This window comes from Vitis vinifera, chromosome 10, assembly GCF_030704535.1.
Source record: "Vitis vinifera cultivar Pinot Noir 40024 chromosome 10, ASM3070453v1".
NCBI lineage: Eukaryota > Viridiplantae > Streptophyta > Magnoliopsida > Vitales > Vitaceae > Vitis > Vitis vinifera.
The window spans coordinates 23197064-23214497 of NC_081814.1; the positions used below are offsets into that span (position 1 = coordinate 23197064).

At 34.3% G+C, this 17434-nt stretch overlaps 1 protein-coding gene across 1 annotated transcript; it reads left to right on the top strand.

Moving 5' to 3' along the window:
• Positions 1–3517: 3517 nt before the first annotated feature.
• Positions 3518–16392, top strand: LOC100251105 (uncharacterized). Its single transcript, XM_002272658.5, has 4 exons — positions 3518–3640; positions 10476–10570; positions 12280–12554; positions 15281–16392. The coding sequence occupies exons 1-4, from the start codon at positions 3611–3613 to the stop codon at positions 16096–16098; spliced, it is 1218 nt and encodes a 405-aa protein (XP_002272694.1). The 5' UTR covers positions 3518–3610; the 3' UTR covers positions 16099–16392.
• Positions 16393–17434: the final 1042 nt, after the last annotated feature.

Sequence of the window (17434 nt, forward strand, 5' to 3'; positions counted from 1 at the left end):
GCAAAAAGTTATTATTCTAATGCATGGAATATAAATTATTTTCCCCAAAATGCATTTCCCATAAAAGTGACTTTTTTGAGTTTTGAATTTATCCATATTTTATGAACAACATTGGTTGCATAATTCCCCCATTTATTAGAGGTGTAGTTTAAGTATTGTGAAGCTAAATATCCTTTAGCTCAATCATATACCAATTATTTGGTTTACATTTAATTTTGCCATATTTATATTATTTGGCCCAATTTTGAGTTTTGAATGACCTCAAAACAAAAATGTCATTTTTTGTTTTAAAATTCATTTTATTTATATGATCAACTTACTAAAAAAATTAGCTACAAATTTAAATAAAACCAAAGAACTTTTATTATTTAAATAAATAAATTTATATTTTTAAAATTAAAACTATTAAATAATATTAGAATAGTGGGTATATATTGATTGGGGTGTCACTATTTTTAAATTAATTTTCATTTTCTTAAATGGAAAATCTCATTAATTCACTTAAGTTATATTTTGTTCTTAGAAAATTTAAGGGAAAATGTAAGGGAAATAAAATATAAAGGAAAAGTAGAAGGAAAGAAAAAGTGAAAAATAAATAAATAAAAGTTGATAAATTATATTTTTTTGCTAATTTAAAATCATTTTACTTATTTTGACTCATTGATATAAAGATTAAATAATTTAAAAATACATAATTTTTTTAATATTTTTCACACTACAACCAAATATGAAAAAATCATTTTCTTTTATATTAATTTTCCTTCCTTGGTATTTTTTGGGAATCAAAACATAACAAGAATAAGTGAAAATTTTTAAATGTGTCAACCAAATTAAAGGCAGTTTTGGATATCACGAATTTCACATGTCCTCCAGGCGCCACCTCAATTATATATGGATTGCTAGACTTTGGGCTTAGTTTGGCAACCATTTGGCCCAATTATCAGGATTTGTTGGTCCTCCAACACATTCTCCCATTTTTTTAAGTTTTGGGTCGGTACTCAAAATTATTAAGAAATTTGTACATTTTTTAGTTATTTAATTTTTATATAGAAGAGTTAAATAAATAAAAAAGTTTGAAATAATACATAAAAATAATTTATTGATTTTAAATTTATTTTATATTTTCCTTCACATTTTCTTTCCTTCTAATTTTCCTCTTAATTTTCTTTCTCTAACATTTTTCTTCACACTTTTCAAAACTAAACATTGTCTTAGAGTTTGTTTGAGGTTTTTTTTTACCAATGTCTTTAATTTTATCCCTGGGGGAGTTATGTAAAGATGTCATATCCATAAAATATAGCACTAGAATAGTAACTTCATACATATTTCTAAAATTGCCCCCCCCCCCCCCCCCCACAAAGCTTGCACTAAGCTAAAAGTGGGCTCTCTTACATTTTTTAGATTTTTTAATACTTTGACTTTAATTAATTTTGTAAAATAATTCTTGTCATTTTCCCTATTTTTGAAAATCTATTTAATTAAAAAAGAAAACATTATTTTTTAAAATTATAATTCATTTGTTGATTATTTTTTTCATTTTCTTTATTAAATTTTTATTTTAACATCATGTGTAATTAATGCATTAAAATAAATTAGTTTTTAATATAAAAATATACTCACCTAAAATAATTAATAATCTAATAAATAAATAAACACTAATATTTTAAATAATATTGATTTCAAATATTTTTAATTTAAAATATTTATAATTTTTATATTATGGATCTCATTTTTTATATTTTTAATTTTTAATTTTTATAGAATATTAAACCTAAATTAAAAAAAAAAAAAAGCCATCCACATTTGTTGAAACTAAATTTTTTGTTTTTTTCAAAATAAAAACAAAAAAAATAATATTAAAAAAATATTAACTTACCTTTAATTTCATTCAACAAAAAAATTAGTAATGATTATTCTTTAAGAGTATTTAATTCTAAAAGAAATATTTAAAAGTGTGTAAAATTAAAATTTTAAAAGTGTTTGCATTAAATTTTTAAATATAAATTCACAATTCCCATCATAATGCGTTGATATTTAAAAAAAAGGAAAAACTAATTTTTTTTTTATTAAATATGTAAAAAAAAGAGTACATTTTTTAAAATTTAAACCATTAAAATTGTCTTTATTTCAATAAATAATGTTTTTAAATCATAGCAATGACAATATAAAACTTAATAATCTAGTACATCATGCTATTTAGTACTTTTGGTTATTCATATTGTTACTTTTAGGTAAAAACAATATTACTATTTTCAATGACAAATACATCCTTCTATCTAAAGTGATACTTTCAATTACTAACATTGTAACTTTTAGGTAAAAACTATGTTACTATCTCTAATGACATATTTGATGTAGAGGTTGAAGTGGTAATAAGTGATATGACAACTACATATGTGGATCCTAATCAAGTGTAGTCTTATATGGGTAGCAGCCTAGCTTCAGTTGGTTGGAGGACACTCTTAGAAACATGCACAAAGTTACTATTCTAATACATGATATAAAACACAAAGTTACTATTCTAATGCATGAAATAGAAATTATTTTCTTCAAAATGCATTCCCCATAAAAGTGACTTTTTTGGGTTTTGAATGTATCCATATTTTATGAACAACATGAGTTGCATAATTCCCCATTTTATCGGAGGTAGTTTAGGTATTATGAAACTAAATATCCTTTAACTCAATCATATACCAATTATTTGGTTTTACATTTAATTTTGCCATATTTATATTATTTGGCCCAATTTTGAGTTTTGAATGACCTTAAAACAAAAATGTCCTTTTTGTGTTTTAAAATTGATTTTATTTATATGATTAACTTATTAAAAAAAATTAGCTACAAATTTAAATAAAACCAAAGAACTTTTATTATTTAAATAAATACGTTTATCTTTTTAAAATTAAAAATATTAAATAATATTAGAATAGTGGGTATATATTGATTGGGGTGTCACTATTTTTAAATTAATTTTTATTTTTTTAAATAGAGAATCTCATTAATTCACTTAAGTTATATTTGGTTCTTAGAAAATTTGAGGGAAAATGTAAGAGAAAGAAAATATAAAAGAAAAGTAGAAGGAAATAAAAAGTGAAAAAAATAAATTAAAAGTTGATAAATTATTTTTTTTGCTAATTTAAGATCATTTTACTTATTTTAACTCATTAATATAAAGATTAAATAATTTAAAAATACATAAATTTTTAATATTTTTTATACTATAACCAAATATGAAAAAATCATTTTCTTTTATATTAATTTTTTGGGAATCAAAACATAACAAGAATAAGTGAAAATTTTTAAATGTGTCAACCAAATTAAAGGTAGTTTTGGGTATAACGGATTTCACACACCTCAATTATGTATGGATTGCCAGGCTTTGGGCTTAGTTTGGCAACCATTTGGCCCAATTATCAGGATTTGTTGGTCCTCCAACGCATTCTCCCATTTTTTTAGTTTTGGATCAGTACTCAAAATTGAAGATTTGGGCCGTTATGGAAGCAGGCTCAGCCGGTCCATTTGGCTTTCATTAAGATGTTTAGGGAGGTTTTGGAGAGGTTTGTCAGGTCTCCGCATTTCATTCGTAGCATTTTCAGAACGAGAGATCTCTATGGCCTTCCTGTTTCAGAAATTTCAAGAGGTATTCTTGATATTAATCTCTTCTATAGTTTCTCTGTTGGTTGGATTACGAATTTCATAGTAAAATGTTTCCCGGAAAGACAATTTCGGGAACATAGAGTTTCTCCAACCTCACTGTCAAGTTCTCATTGAGATCAGTGGAATTATTTTTTAGGAGAATAATTTACTCCGGAGACAAGTGAGAACAATGGATTATGGGTATTGAATTCTTTGGGCTCTATGTGGATCTCAGGGAACAATTTGAAAAATTAGAGGAAAGTGCTGACAATGGGTTAACGTTGCATTCTCTTGCTCAAGCTATGTTTTTTTGTTTTTTGTTTTTTTTTGTTTTTCTTATGAAGTTTAAGGGAATTTATTTGTTTCTGTTTGGGATGAATCAAATTATCTCGAGAATAGAGAGTGCATATTCATTTATGATTTATGGATTTGAGATTTTATTGGGTTATCTTCAGTTAGGTGTTTAGTAAAGAATATCTTTACGCTCTCTTTGGTTCCTGAGAAAAGGCAGGAAAAGAAATGAGACATGGAAATTTTGAATTTAAAAGTTTATTCTTGTTTGCAAGCTATAACAAATAAAACCCAAGATTGAAAGCTTTTCTCGTCTCCCCCTCTTTTTATTTCCTTTTCTCAGAAGAAAAGAGTAGTGCTAGGAAAATAGGGAATATCATTTGGGATTTTGGATCTCAAAATTTGCTCCCAAGTGTGATGCTCATTGATGTTTTTTTTGGTTCTGATACAAGAGAGATGAAGGAGCCCATTGATTTAATTGTAATTCATGTTGTACTATGAATGTAATTACTCATGCCTCATGGCATAATATGCTATCAATGAGACATGCATATCCACCTATTTTCCCAAAATGTGGCATCAGAACTAGATCATAGGAATTCTCTTCCTCTCAATTTGGTGGATTCTGTGTTTTAATTGATTCTGAGAGACAACGAGGGAAAGGAAAATGCTTAATACTGGATTTATTGTCGGTTGTCCTACTAAATGAGCTGTTGATCTTTTTTTTTTTTTTTTTTTTTTTTCCATGAGCTAACTTTTTTAATGTAACATTTGAATACCAGGATAATTAATGCTATTTTTCCACCAAATTGAATAAACTTCAATAACAAAATTTAAGAAGTTCTTGTGCATTTTAGGTGAATAGGTGATATTTGAAATATTCATATCTACTTTTTTAGGTCTGGTAACACTTTTCAATTTAAGGTGTCCCTTGTTAGAAGGACTTTCTTAAGGAAGTCTCTCTACTTTTGTGCTCCTTATGTTGGACTTAATTATGTGTCAGTTGGTGATAAGACTTCTGATCATAACTTTTAGGAGGTTATTATTGAGAGGGTTATTTGGAAAATCCATTCTCTGGATAGAGTGTTGCAGACTACTGTAATGGATATATGTGTGTATATGTATAACTTAGTGTATCTTGTGAAAATTGGGACTCACAAATGATCTAATCACTCCCTAAAATTTGCCTCTCTAAGGCAAATGTCAACCCTAATGTTTTTCTTTATAAAAAGGGAAAAAAGTGTTTCCTGGTTTAAGAATAAAACACTTTTGGGTGATATAGAGTTTGTGTGGGTGCTCCAAATGAAGATGAAGGGAATCAGTGGGCTCTTGCATCATAATAATCCTCTTTATGTTGTGTGGGCAAAATTTCTAAAATATTGATTCTTTACACCTTCGTAATGGGTCATGTGGTTTCACATTAGATGCGTGTGTGTGTGTGTGGAAGGCACATCAAGGCAGTGTGTCTCTCCATAGAAGGTCCATTTTCTTTGATAGGTAAATAAAGGGCTTGCATTAGAAACACTTAAAAGCGGCAAAAACAGTATACACGAAGTATACAAACTACGCCTAAAAAAACTTGACAATAAGGAGACAAAAAAAAGGCCTTCCCCTTACTTGGCAAACGGCCACTTTGTAAAGTTGATCATAGACAAAGTTTGTTATTCTATATACACCCTAACCCAATTCACAAAAGTATATAGGAAAAAAGACTTAATAGCTTGGTTAGATCGCTCAACATCATTGAAAGCTCTTCCATTCCTTTCCTTTCATAAAGTCCACATTAAGCATAAGAGGGCTGCCCTCCACGCCTTGTTCCTTTTTTACCTACAAAAGACTCGTGTCAGTATAGCAGATTCCTCCTAATTGAGGAATGCATAATCCACTACACACCAAAAAGGGTGTAGATCAAATTCCACAACATTCTAGCCTTGCCACAAAACAGGATTAGTTTCCTCTTCTTCTTTGCATTAGTAGCACCCATTTAGGATATTCCATCCCATCCTTTTCTGTTGTTCGATAGTTATTATTATGTTCCAAGACGCTTCCCAAGCAAAAAAACTCACTCTCACTGGAACCCAAGACCTCCAAATAATACTCCATGGAAAAGGATCTCTAGAAGCCCTTGTGTAGGAGTGATAAAAGGATCTAACTAAAAATATGACATTCTTACTTTCTCTTCAGCTCAAAATATTCTCCACTTCTCTTTTCACTACCAAGGGTTGTAGTTTTCAAAACAAGGACTCCACTTGTCCCATCGCCCAATCATTAAGATGTCTTGAAAAGCGAGGACTCCAACTACCCAAATCCCTGCCCTCCTCCCAAATTTCTGTGACCCAACCATCTTTCTTAACTGCTAATAGAAATAAGTTAGTGAAAGTTTCTTTCAAAGTTTGGTCATCACACCACAAATATTTCCAATACTTAACCCTTCTTCCACTTCCTACTATAAAGCAGGATCTACATCTTATACCCTCCCATTCATTTCAGGTGGCTTTCCACACCCCTACACCATAGCGACCTCTCACTCCTCTTGAACACCACCCCCTATCCTCTACCCCAAACTTCCTGATGATGATTTGGTTCCAAATGGGCTCCCTTTCTTCTGCAAATCTCCAACTCCACTTCTTGAACAAAGTTTTGTTTAGGGCCACAAAATTATGAATTTCTAGGCTTCCCTCTATCTTATGCGTGCAAACTAAATTCCAATTCACCAAATGAGGCCTTTTCTCTAGGGCACCACTGCCCCATAAAAAATTCCTTTGGATCTTTTCGATTCTTGCACACACCTTTCTAGGAATAGCAAAAAGGGACATGAAATAAATCAGAAGACTTGATAAGGTGCTTTTGATCAAGGTAAGCCTCCCCCCCTAATTGTCTCTTCCACATTGTTAATCATTTTCTGAATCTCTTTTCCACTACATCCTAAACCCTTGGAGATTTAAAAGAGGCACCCAAGTAAGAAGTGGGAAGCTTCCCTACTCTTACACTCCATCACCGAAGCAACATCCTTCAAAGTCTGTACCCTTCCTATGAGAATAACCTCACTTTTATCCATATTCACTTTTAACTTAGAAAGCGCCTCAAACCACATAAATACCCAACTCAAATATTTCATTCGCTCATTATTGGCCTCACAAAAGATTAGTGTGTCATTGGCAAACAGAAGATAGGACATATCCCTCCCCTCTCCACTTCTTCTTCCTACCTTAAACCTAGAAATGAAGTCCCCGCATTTGACTCTGAACAACAACTGACTAAGAGCCTCATGACCAAAATGAACAGATAGGGAGATAACTTATCACCTTGTCTCAAGCCCTTAGAGTTGTGGAAAAAGCTCGAAGGAGTTCCATTGATGAGAATTGAAAAGCTAGTTGTGGAAATACACCAATTGATCCAACTAATCAACCTTTGCTCAAACCCCATTTTAGACATTATTGGTAGAAGGAAATCCTAGTTAACATGATCATAAGCCTTCTCAATGCCCATTTTTAGAAGAAGACCGAGGATATTACTCTTTAACCTAGAATCAACAGTCTCACTAGCAATGAGCACAACATCCAAAATTTGTCTACCTTGAATAAAGGCATGCTAATTCTCTAAAACCACCTCCCCTATTGCTGTCTTCATCCTGTTTTCCAATACTTTGGCAAACAACTTGTACAATCCCCCAACCAAATTGATTAGTCTAAAGTCTTTAAAGTCTTCAACTCCCTTTTTTTTTATATGTACTTATTTTTTAAATCAAAACCAAAAAGGTGGAATTAAGGCTTCCTTGGAACATGCCATGAGGAAAGAACTCTCCAAAGAAAGCCATAATTGGTTTGGTAAAATCCCAACAAACATTCTAGAAAGTCATGGTAAAACCGTCTGGGCCTGGAGCTTTGTCACCAAAGCTTTGTCACCAAAGAGACTACTCAAGGCTTCAAAAACTTCCTCCTCTTAAAAAAGCACCTCTAGACTTCTGGACTTATCTTTTTCCAACACTTCGAAGTGTAAATCCCTTATGTTTGATCTCCAATCCCTCGTTTTTGAAAAAAGAGTTTGGTAAGAACTACACACCCTAACCTTAATCTCTTCATCATCAGTCAGTATAATCCCATTGATTCTCACCTTGGTTAGCAAATTCCTTCTTGCACGTGCATTGACCATCTTGTGAAAAAACTTGGTATTCTTGTCTTCCTCCCTTAACTAGATTTCCCTTGATTTTTGTCTTCATGAAGTTTCTTCCAATAAAACCCACTTCTTATAATCCTCCAAGGCTCCCTTTCTAGCCTCTGCCTCCTCAAGAGAAAGAGGACAATCTCTCCCCTTAAAGTCCTAGAATTGAACATGAGAAAAGGCTTCTAATTTGCTAAAGGAGACATTGCCAAAAACTTCTTTGTTCCACACTATAAGATCCTTTTTAAGAGTCTTTAATTTCTCAGCAAGGCAATGACTACTAGTACCTATAACCATATACCCAATCCACCAGTTTCTCACTAGCTTCTGACCCCTTTGTCAAGAGCCATATATTCTCAAATATAAAGGGGGTCTTGTCCTTTTTCCCCCCTCCACCCTTGAGAATAATGGGACAGTGATCAAAAGCCATCCTAGGAAGAGTAAATTGAGAAATACCCGAAAAATGGTCTTCCCACTCATTAGAGACTAAGAAGTTGTCCAACTTGAAGTTGCTTGAGAATTTAAACCACTGCACCACGTGAACTGACCTCTAGAAAAAGAAAGGTCCTTCAACCTTAACTCCTCAATGACATTTGAGAACCTCCTTATATTTGTTGTGAATATGAAATCATTCCTTCTTTCCCCTGGAAATCTAACAAAGTTGAAATCCCCTTTTACGCACCAGGGATCATCCCATAGACCTCTAATAGCTCCCAATTCTCCCTAGAAATCCTCTTTTTCCCTCGATAAGATTGGACCATAGACTCTTGTGAACATCCATACAAAACCATCTTCAACATTCTTAAAACGACTAAATATGGAGAACCCTCCACACTCTAACTCTAGCAGATCCAAAACTCTACTATCCCAACAAATCAAAATGCCTCTTGATGCTCCTCTTGCATCAACTACACCCCAGCTCAAAAACCTTCCGACACCCAAGCTTCTTACCACCTTCAATGACAACTCTTGCACCTTAATCTCAAGAAAGCAAATCAGATCTGCCTTCTGGGTCCTAACCACAAACTTGATCAACTTCCTTTTCTCACCATCGTTGAGCCCTCTTACATTCTATGAAAGGATTTTAATCTTCATCAATCAACAGGAACTAGTTCCTAATTGTTCTCGCCACTCCTAGATGAGAGAAAAGAACCTCCATAACTAACCGAACAATCCAATCTCCTTAGCTTCCTTTTGAAATGAGAAGATGACAAAGGTTTCTTCCTCCGCCCTTTACTTGGGGTCCCACATTGAGCCTTCTTCCTTAACTTTCTCAACAAAGACCAGATTTCTTCTTCAAACCCTCAATTTGCATTCCCAAAAATCTGCTAAATTCAGTAAGCTTGGTGAAGTCTTTGTTTGAAAGGGGATCCTCACCAACCAGGCCGCCGGAACTCCCCTCTTAGTTGAGACTGAAGCTGCGTTACCCCCCAACACAACCCTACTTTCTTGAATGGGAGAAAAATTCTTTGGGAAGACAGCTGCTGAACCGTCTTGAAAAACCATTGACAGAGGCCCCTTCACTGTGTCAGCCACAATTTCTGATGCTCCCCCTCCCGGCTCAGAAAAAACTTCCCCTCCCTGCTCAATACCCATGGTCCTTCTGCAGTCTCCACAGAAGGTCCTCTAAATGGAGGTTGTTGATTTGACCCAACAGTCTCCATTGTACCATTCCGGTAGATTGACCCTATTCAAAAGAAGATGATAATATAAACCCTTCATCATTTGGGGAAGGAAAGGAAAACCCATACTAGATAGGTGGAGTTCTTATACAGTCTTGTAAGTTGTAATGAAAAAAAAAAGGGCAATTTAAGGCTGCTGGTGATTGTGCAGTTAAACAATGATATAGTGTACTGGATGAAGATGAGTAGAAGTTGTGGAGAGCTTTTTAAATGTTAAGAGTACAAAAGGAGCTTTGAGATTATAGAATGAAGATTTTTGAAAATCCTAATATTCTCTTATTCATTTTTCTATTTTCTTGTTGTCTCTTGCTGTCTTTCTCTCAATTTTAATAATCTTCATTTTTCAAAAAACTTTAGTCCCTTACTTTTTTCTCTTTTTTTTGTTAAAAAGATATGGCCAGGATTTTGGAACAGATATCAAAATCTTGAAAATTCTGGTACTTAAATTTATGGCACCTGTTGAGACTTGGACCTACACATGGATGGATTCTGGTTATTGGATTCCTAATGCCTTGATATTCACCCTACCAATGACCCACAAATTGGGGGTTCTCAAATTCTTCTGATGCTTCCAATAAAAGCAACTTACAATAGAAGTTCTTTCTAGATTCTGTTAGCTCTTGCATTCTCTACTGTTTTACATAACTGCTTTTCGTCTCAAGTGCTTCCTTACGAGGATTTTCTGTTTGTCCATTGCACTTCCAGGCTGTGAAGACTCTTGCCAAAAGTCCTGTATTTGCAAGAGATCCTAGGCACCTCCAATTTGAGGCAGACATTAATCGCCTCTTTCTTTATACAAGGTTAGCAGCATTTTGTAAGTTGACATTGAAATGCAACTTGCCCAATTGAGCAATTATCGCGTGCATCATATAAACTTTTATTTGTGTTGTTGCCCTTTTCTTGGTGCACAAATTTGTTTAAGAGGACCATCTGATTTGTTGAACAATCTTAGGTGATATACTATCCAAATAAGATCCCTGTTTTCTTTTATAACCTTATGCAGTGTAACCATGTGACTGATGATTGGTTTATTTCATAGTTACAGGAATCTCTTATAGTGGACGCTTTGAGTCTGAAAAGACACTAATTTTCTTACTACGAAGCATGTAAAATTTGTGGTCCTTCAATCAAAATTTCAATTGTAGCATGATTAAACATTGAATTTGGGGCAAGTTGGGTAATTAAGAAACTGAAAAGGTTTTTAAATGGAAAGAATTATAATGTAAAAAGTTATAATTTTGTAATTACTAGTTAGTGTAGAAAGTTCCAGGAAAAATAATTTATTATTCTTCACTTGCTCAAAGCTTAAGTAATAAAATTCCAGATTCCTCTTTATAAATGGTTTCTATCTATCTATTAGTACTTATTAATCTATAGTGATAGAAACTTTAGTTCTTTGTTTGTAGTAGAGACTGCATAAGGTTGTTTAGAATCTTTAGATGCTTCCTATATGCCACTAACTTTTGTATCCTCTGAAGTCTGTAGATTGGATCTTCTGTAGTCTGGCCTCTGAATCAACTTCTTTACTTGCTTTGACTTCATGCTTCTGACTTAGAGCACATTTTTTTCTGTTTATATTTTCTTGAGCCAAGTTAATTGATCTTGGAAAAAAATGACATTATATTTTCTGAAAGTGTTATAAAAACATGCCTTTGCCATTTGGTTCCAGAGAGCATATTGTGGAGGATAATTTATGGTGATTGAGCATTAATAGTTTTTTAACCATTTATAAGCTAAATACAGGGCCCTGGATTCATTATATGGGCATGTTATAATCTTGTTCTGTGGTTCCTAGACTGGGCTTTTAGCCCAATTCACCTTACTGGCACAAAATGATACGATGAAGGGAGTGTTATGGGTAGGATATGGTGGATAGAAACAAGAAAAAAGGCAGAACAATACACTCATTGATGATGGATTCAATGGAGGAGGGGGGTAGGGGCAGAGAGAAGGGAGATTCTCCAGGGAGGAGGATGGGGAGCAAGAGGAGGGAGAGATAGAGAGAGGAGGAGGTGGCCAGATTGAACTCCTTTGAAGCACTAATATGATTGGGAATGTATAACCCTATCAGTAAGATTTTTTTACCATCTTATTTTGAAATCTTAATGAGCCAACAAAATGAAAGAACAAAGGATCATATATAATCAGGGAGATAGAAAAATCAAAGAGTTTGGTTAGACTTCTGACATTCTTAGGTTCTGTTTTCAACATCATGTTTTAAAGAGTGTTAACTTCTGTGAAGAGCTTCCATTCCCATTGGAACATTGTTTGAATGGAAGTAGAAATTAGAACATAGGCATAACTATATTTATTTACTGGTGGACTTTAACATAAATATCACTGCAATTGAAGTTCAAAACCATGTCCAATATTCCATGTATGGATTTTATGTTCAGTGCACCATATCTACCATGTGGCTTTATATGACTTCAATGCAACCTTTTTTGTACAGGTGTTTTCATTTCATTGCTCATCTTTAATTTTTCCTTCGTAAAATGTGAATTCTCAGCTATAATCGTTTAGGACGAAATGCTGATGAAGCAGATGCAGAGAATATCATTGACATGGCTGGCAAAGCCTCCCTTGCAGATCAACAGAAGCAAGTCCAAGAAAATATTCACTCTCAAATCAAAACCTTCTGCAATACTCTAGATGGTGTTCTTCTTCCTGATTCAAAAAACATGAATGAATTGCCAGAATCATGTCCACAAACAAAAGCTACTCCTCGCCGCAGTGGCCTTAGTTTTGCTGTTGGCAGAGATGGCCCACCTAGTGACAATTCTGGTGAGTATTTATCTGCAACCCTATCTATCTATTGTGTAGAAACCTTTTTCAAGACTGTATTATAAGAGGGTATATATTCACTTGATGCACAATTTTACATGCTATGTATAAAGATGCACCTGAAGGGAAAAAAAGGAAAAAAAATAATGGTTAAAAGAAATGCAACACTGAAAAGCGCATCACTTACCACCTTTCATCAATAAATTGCAAGAAAGATCCCCCAGAAACCATGTTAGTTCATCATTCATATATATAAGGGCGACAACACAATCTCCTTTATCTCCTATCTGTCATTTCTTTGCTTTTGAATGTTTTTCTCTTACATTTCTTTTCACAATTCCCAATATATGTTCTTCTGTTACATTCTTTCCAAAATCACATTTGTTGCAAGAACTCATAGATTTGGAGACAGAGGGAGTCTGCTGTCTTGACAACTATTTAAAAAATGAGTTAAGTGATGCCTTGGTTGAGATTTTTCACATTCTTAATGAGACACAAGACCATTGCCAACAAATAATGAGTATATCTGGGAGGAGAATGGTGCAGATGGATTGTTGGCACCACAGGAAAGGTGGGATAAGAAATGAACTATTCTTGAGAAGCTACTGTTAGCACCAGTTACAAACAAAATGGGGAAAAATCGTATAAGATGGTGGGATCATCTGCAATAAGGACTAATGAGCACCAGTTAGAACTAAAGTGGAAGGCGCAATAGCGTGTGGATCAATAGAGGATACATAGTGGCCAATGACTAATAGACATATGGCCCTAGATAGAGATAAATAGTGAACATGACTTGCATATCCATGATCATGTAGTTGGGATAAGGCTTTTTAGAATATAAAATGCGGATAAATTCAATCACATTGCCTTGAAGTTTCATCAATGAAGTTAAAATTTAGGAGGATGCATGTTAAGAGAAGCATCAAATTAAATTTGGTGGTGGATGAGGGGTAGAATAGGATTCATTCATAGAAATTGGACAAAAGTCAGCCTAGGTGGTTCTTGGAGAGTTCATGAAGTTTATTGTTGAGCATGAAATTCTTAAAACTGAGTGTTTTTTAATAGATTGAAAGGAAGAGTAATATTTTCAGAAGCCCCCCTTAACCTTAAGTTGTAATGATTGTAATGATGGGCCCCTTTTTTTACTTTTTTTTTTTAGGTGGGGGGGAGGTGTTTCAACTCTGCGCTAGATTATGGTTTTGCGTTAATATGCCAATGAAAAAAAATGGACTGATTTAGTCTCCCCCGCATTTCTAATCATGTGCTTAATCAATCAAATCTTATAGATTGGATGTTCTAAAAGTGTAGTCTAAATTAGATTACTGTCCATGCTGTCTTTATTGTATTAGTAAAAATTTAATTTAATTTTATATATTTAACATCTATATGTACAATGATCATTTTTATTCTGAATTATTTCAATCATTTTAACTCTCTCTATCTCTCTCTCTCTTTGTCTCTCGTTAAGTCTATATCACTGATCCTCTGGCTGCTAAGCTCTGTAGACAAATAAATGATTTTGTGCAGCAAGCACCAAGCTGTTCTTTCTCTCTGAGAGACCCAGGATATAATTGTGGCTAAATCATGTTCCCCTAGACGGTTCTTTGTGCATGTGTGTGTGTGTGTGTTTGATCCTCTAGCGCTAAGTGGTTACAGTGTGGTGTCCTCAAAAAGGAGCATCCAGGCTCTGTAATGCCTAGATGATTTCCAATGAAACTTAATCTCAATCTCAAGCATCTCTCTTTCTATTGCGCTCTCATTGACTATCTAGCCAAGTGGTTAGCTGAGATTGGTGTCCTCAAAAAGGAGCATCCATGCTCCGTAGACGACTCTACTAGAAGGTAATGAAACCCAAAGAAGTGGTTAGCTGAGTGTGGCGTTCTCAAAAAGGAGCATCTATGCTCTGTAGACAACTCTACTAGAGGGTAATGAAACTCAAAGAAGTTGCCTGGATCAATCCCTCCAACAAAACTTCCACCTCGAACTCAATCAATCCCTCTCTCTCTCTCTCTCACACACACACACACACAGATACATTTAGTGCTAAGTGGTTGGCTGAGTGTGGTGTCCTCGAAAAGGAGGATCCGTGCTCTGTAGACAAATCAATGATTCTGTGAGCAAGCAGTCTAAGCTTCCAAGGCCATCTTTTTCTCTGAGAGACCCAGGATATCATTGGGGCTAAATCATGCTCCACTAGGAGGTTATGAAACCCAAAGAAGTTGCCGGGATCAATCCTTCCAACAATCCTCAACTTCTATAGCCATTCCTTTCCAGTAGACTTGAAATAAGCTCCACATCACAAAACACAAGAAAATACCTAATTCACACTGGTTGCCCAGTGAACGAACACCCATCAAACTTCAATTTCAGGCTGCCAAATGGTGGGGGACCTTCCGCAGCTATTCAAATTTTTTAACTTTGATTTCAAATCATCAATTTTAAAAGTATTTCTAAGTAAACACTATAATAGTAGGCAAAAAAATTTTCATGGGTGGTGTAAGTGGTTATAAATTTTCTAGAACCTGAGTGTCTTATGGCTCTCTAACTCAACTTTCTTAGTTCTAAGCTGAATCAGGTGTGTCCTATGGAAGTGGAAGATTATGAAAAAGATATTTATCATTTTGACCAGTTTATTTTATTCGATCATGTGGAGTTTCCATCCCAAATGATTAGAAAAGGAACTTTTTATCATGGAATCTGATTACTGATAAATTTCAGCACAGCTGTTCCTCAGACGAAGCCATTAAAACGTGCTGAGTTGTCACAGAGCTTGAAGGATCTCATAGGCTACACCCTTGATCTCAAACCATCTCAAATTCCCCACAAGGATGCTGGCCAAGGTTTATTCTTAGATGGTGAAGCTGATGTTGGTGCTGTGGTAGCATTATACCCTGGTGTCATATACTTTCCTGCTTATTACCAGTATATTCCTGGATACCCGAGGGTTGATGCACACAATCCTTACTTGATCACAAGGTATGATGGGACTGTGATCAATGCCCAGCCTTGGGGTGTGGGGGGTGAAACCCGTGAATTATGGGACGGGTTCAGTGTTACTGAAGTCAGTGCCAATATGCAAGGTGATGAGAAAGGCTCAGACCGTATCTGGAAACTACTGAGTAAGCCTATGGAAGCCAAGCACGGGGGGAGTGGTTGCGACGTGCTGGAGCGGAGGAACCCACTTGCTTTTGCTCATTTTGCCAACCACCCATCAAAGGGTATGTCCCCAAATGTTATGGTTTGCCCTTATGATTTCCCATTGACTGAACAGGACATGAGAGCCTACATTCCCAATGTGTTGTTTGGAAGCAGCAAGGAAGTAAAAATGAAGAGGTTAGGCAGCTTTTGGTTTAAATCTGGAAGTTCAAACAAGAGTGAGCTGGATGCTCATGTTCCTGTATTGAAGACTCTTGTTCTGGTCGCTACGAGGGCACTTTGTGATGAAGAAGTGCTTCTGAACTACAGGTTGAGCAACTCAAAGCGACGGCCAGCATGGTATACACCAGTAGATGAAGAAGAGGATAGAAGGAGGTGGAGCTAAATCAGTGAAACATGGGATTTTTACCCTACCCATATATATGCTTGTGCAAAGCTTTTGGGTTTTTGATTTCTTTAACCACTTGAGAATCCCCAAGTATGAATGATAATTTATTTGGGCACCCTAATTTTGTTATGCACTTTAGTTGTTAAATGAGGAAAGAAAAAAACAGATAGAGTTGAACAACTCTCTGAGCAGTAGCAAACTTGGTTGTTGGAGTAGCTTTGAAGCTTTTGTTGGAGCTCTTCATTTGGGTGTTTGTACTTTGTAGACTTCAATTTGAACACAGATTCCATACATTTGTTCTTGCTTTCCGCAGGCTTCGTTCAAAATCAGCATTTATGAGTAAGGTGCAATAATGATAGTATTGTGTAGTAATACTAGACACTCTATATATAGGAAAATTCTACAGCACCTTCTCAGTACTGTACCCAAGACGCATTTTGGCCGTTGGATTAAAATCTTTGGATCCAGGCCATCCAAAAAGGTTTTTAATTTTTTTTAAAAAGAAGGGTTTAACCGGTTGCCGGTGATGGTATGGGTTTAAGGGTATGGGTTGATCTATAATACATGAAGCCCTAAAATCTATATTAATAATTTTTTTTTCCAAATACAATTATAATTTATTTTGTAAATTTGGTTGAAAAATTAAATAGAAAATAGGTAATTATAAAAGATATGTTAATATAATTGCTAATTATATGAAATGTGTTTTTATCCTTAATAAAGTAAGAAAAAAAATGGGCACCTAATAAAATAGGTAACCATTATAAATAATTAAAGAAAATAACCTACTAAATCTAGTTCTTCTTTAGTTGAAGGAAGTATGACTACTTTTATCAATAATTGAGACTCAATTGGGAGATGTTTCGACTTATATTCCTATGAATGTAATTTCCATTATAGATGGACAAAAATTATTATCCTTTGATTTATTCAATATTGGAATTAAGTCTGTTTTTAATGTGGGTATTTTCATCTCTAGAGTATGATTCATGACTCAAATTAAAGCTATGAAACAAGTAGCTCACAAATCAAAATTGGAATTAATATTATTTATTTAGATAATTTGAAAATTTTATAGAACTCATTATTATCATTTCATTTTATAAAATAAAACTTTCTAAAAACATATTAAAATTAGAAATGACAACGGGGTGTGTTCGGGACGGATCGCCCCGATCCCAACCCCGCCCCGTTTATTAAAAGCAATTCCCATCCCTGTCTCGTTTAAAAAATTAAACGGGGCGAGGCGGGAAGCCTTGCCCTATTTAGTTTTTGTTTTTTTTTTAATTTTTTTAAAAATTACTTTTAAATTTTTTTAATTACATTAAAATAA

Bases quoted from the DNA above. Each gene is read 5' to 3' on its own strand.
- LOC100251105 (XM_002272658.5), top strand. From the start codon at position 3,611: ATGGCCTTCCTGTTTCAGAAATTTCAAGAG. The intron at 3,641-10,475 runs GTATTCTTGATA...TTGCACTTCCAG, and splicing joins TGTTTCAGAAATTTCAAGAG to GCTGTGAAGACTCTTGCCAA. The intron at 10,571-12,279 runs GTTAGCAGCATT...GTGAATTCTCAG, and splicing joins CGCCTCTTTCTTTATACAAG to CTATAATCGTTTAGGACGAA.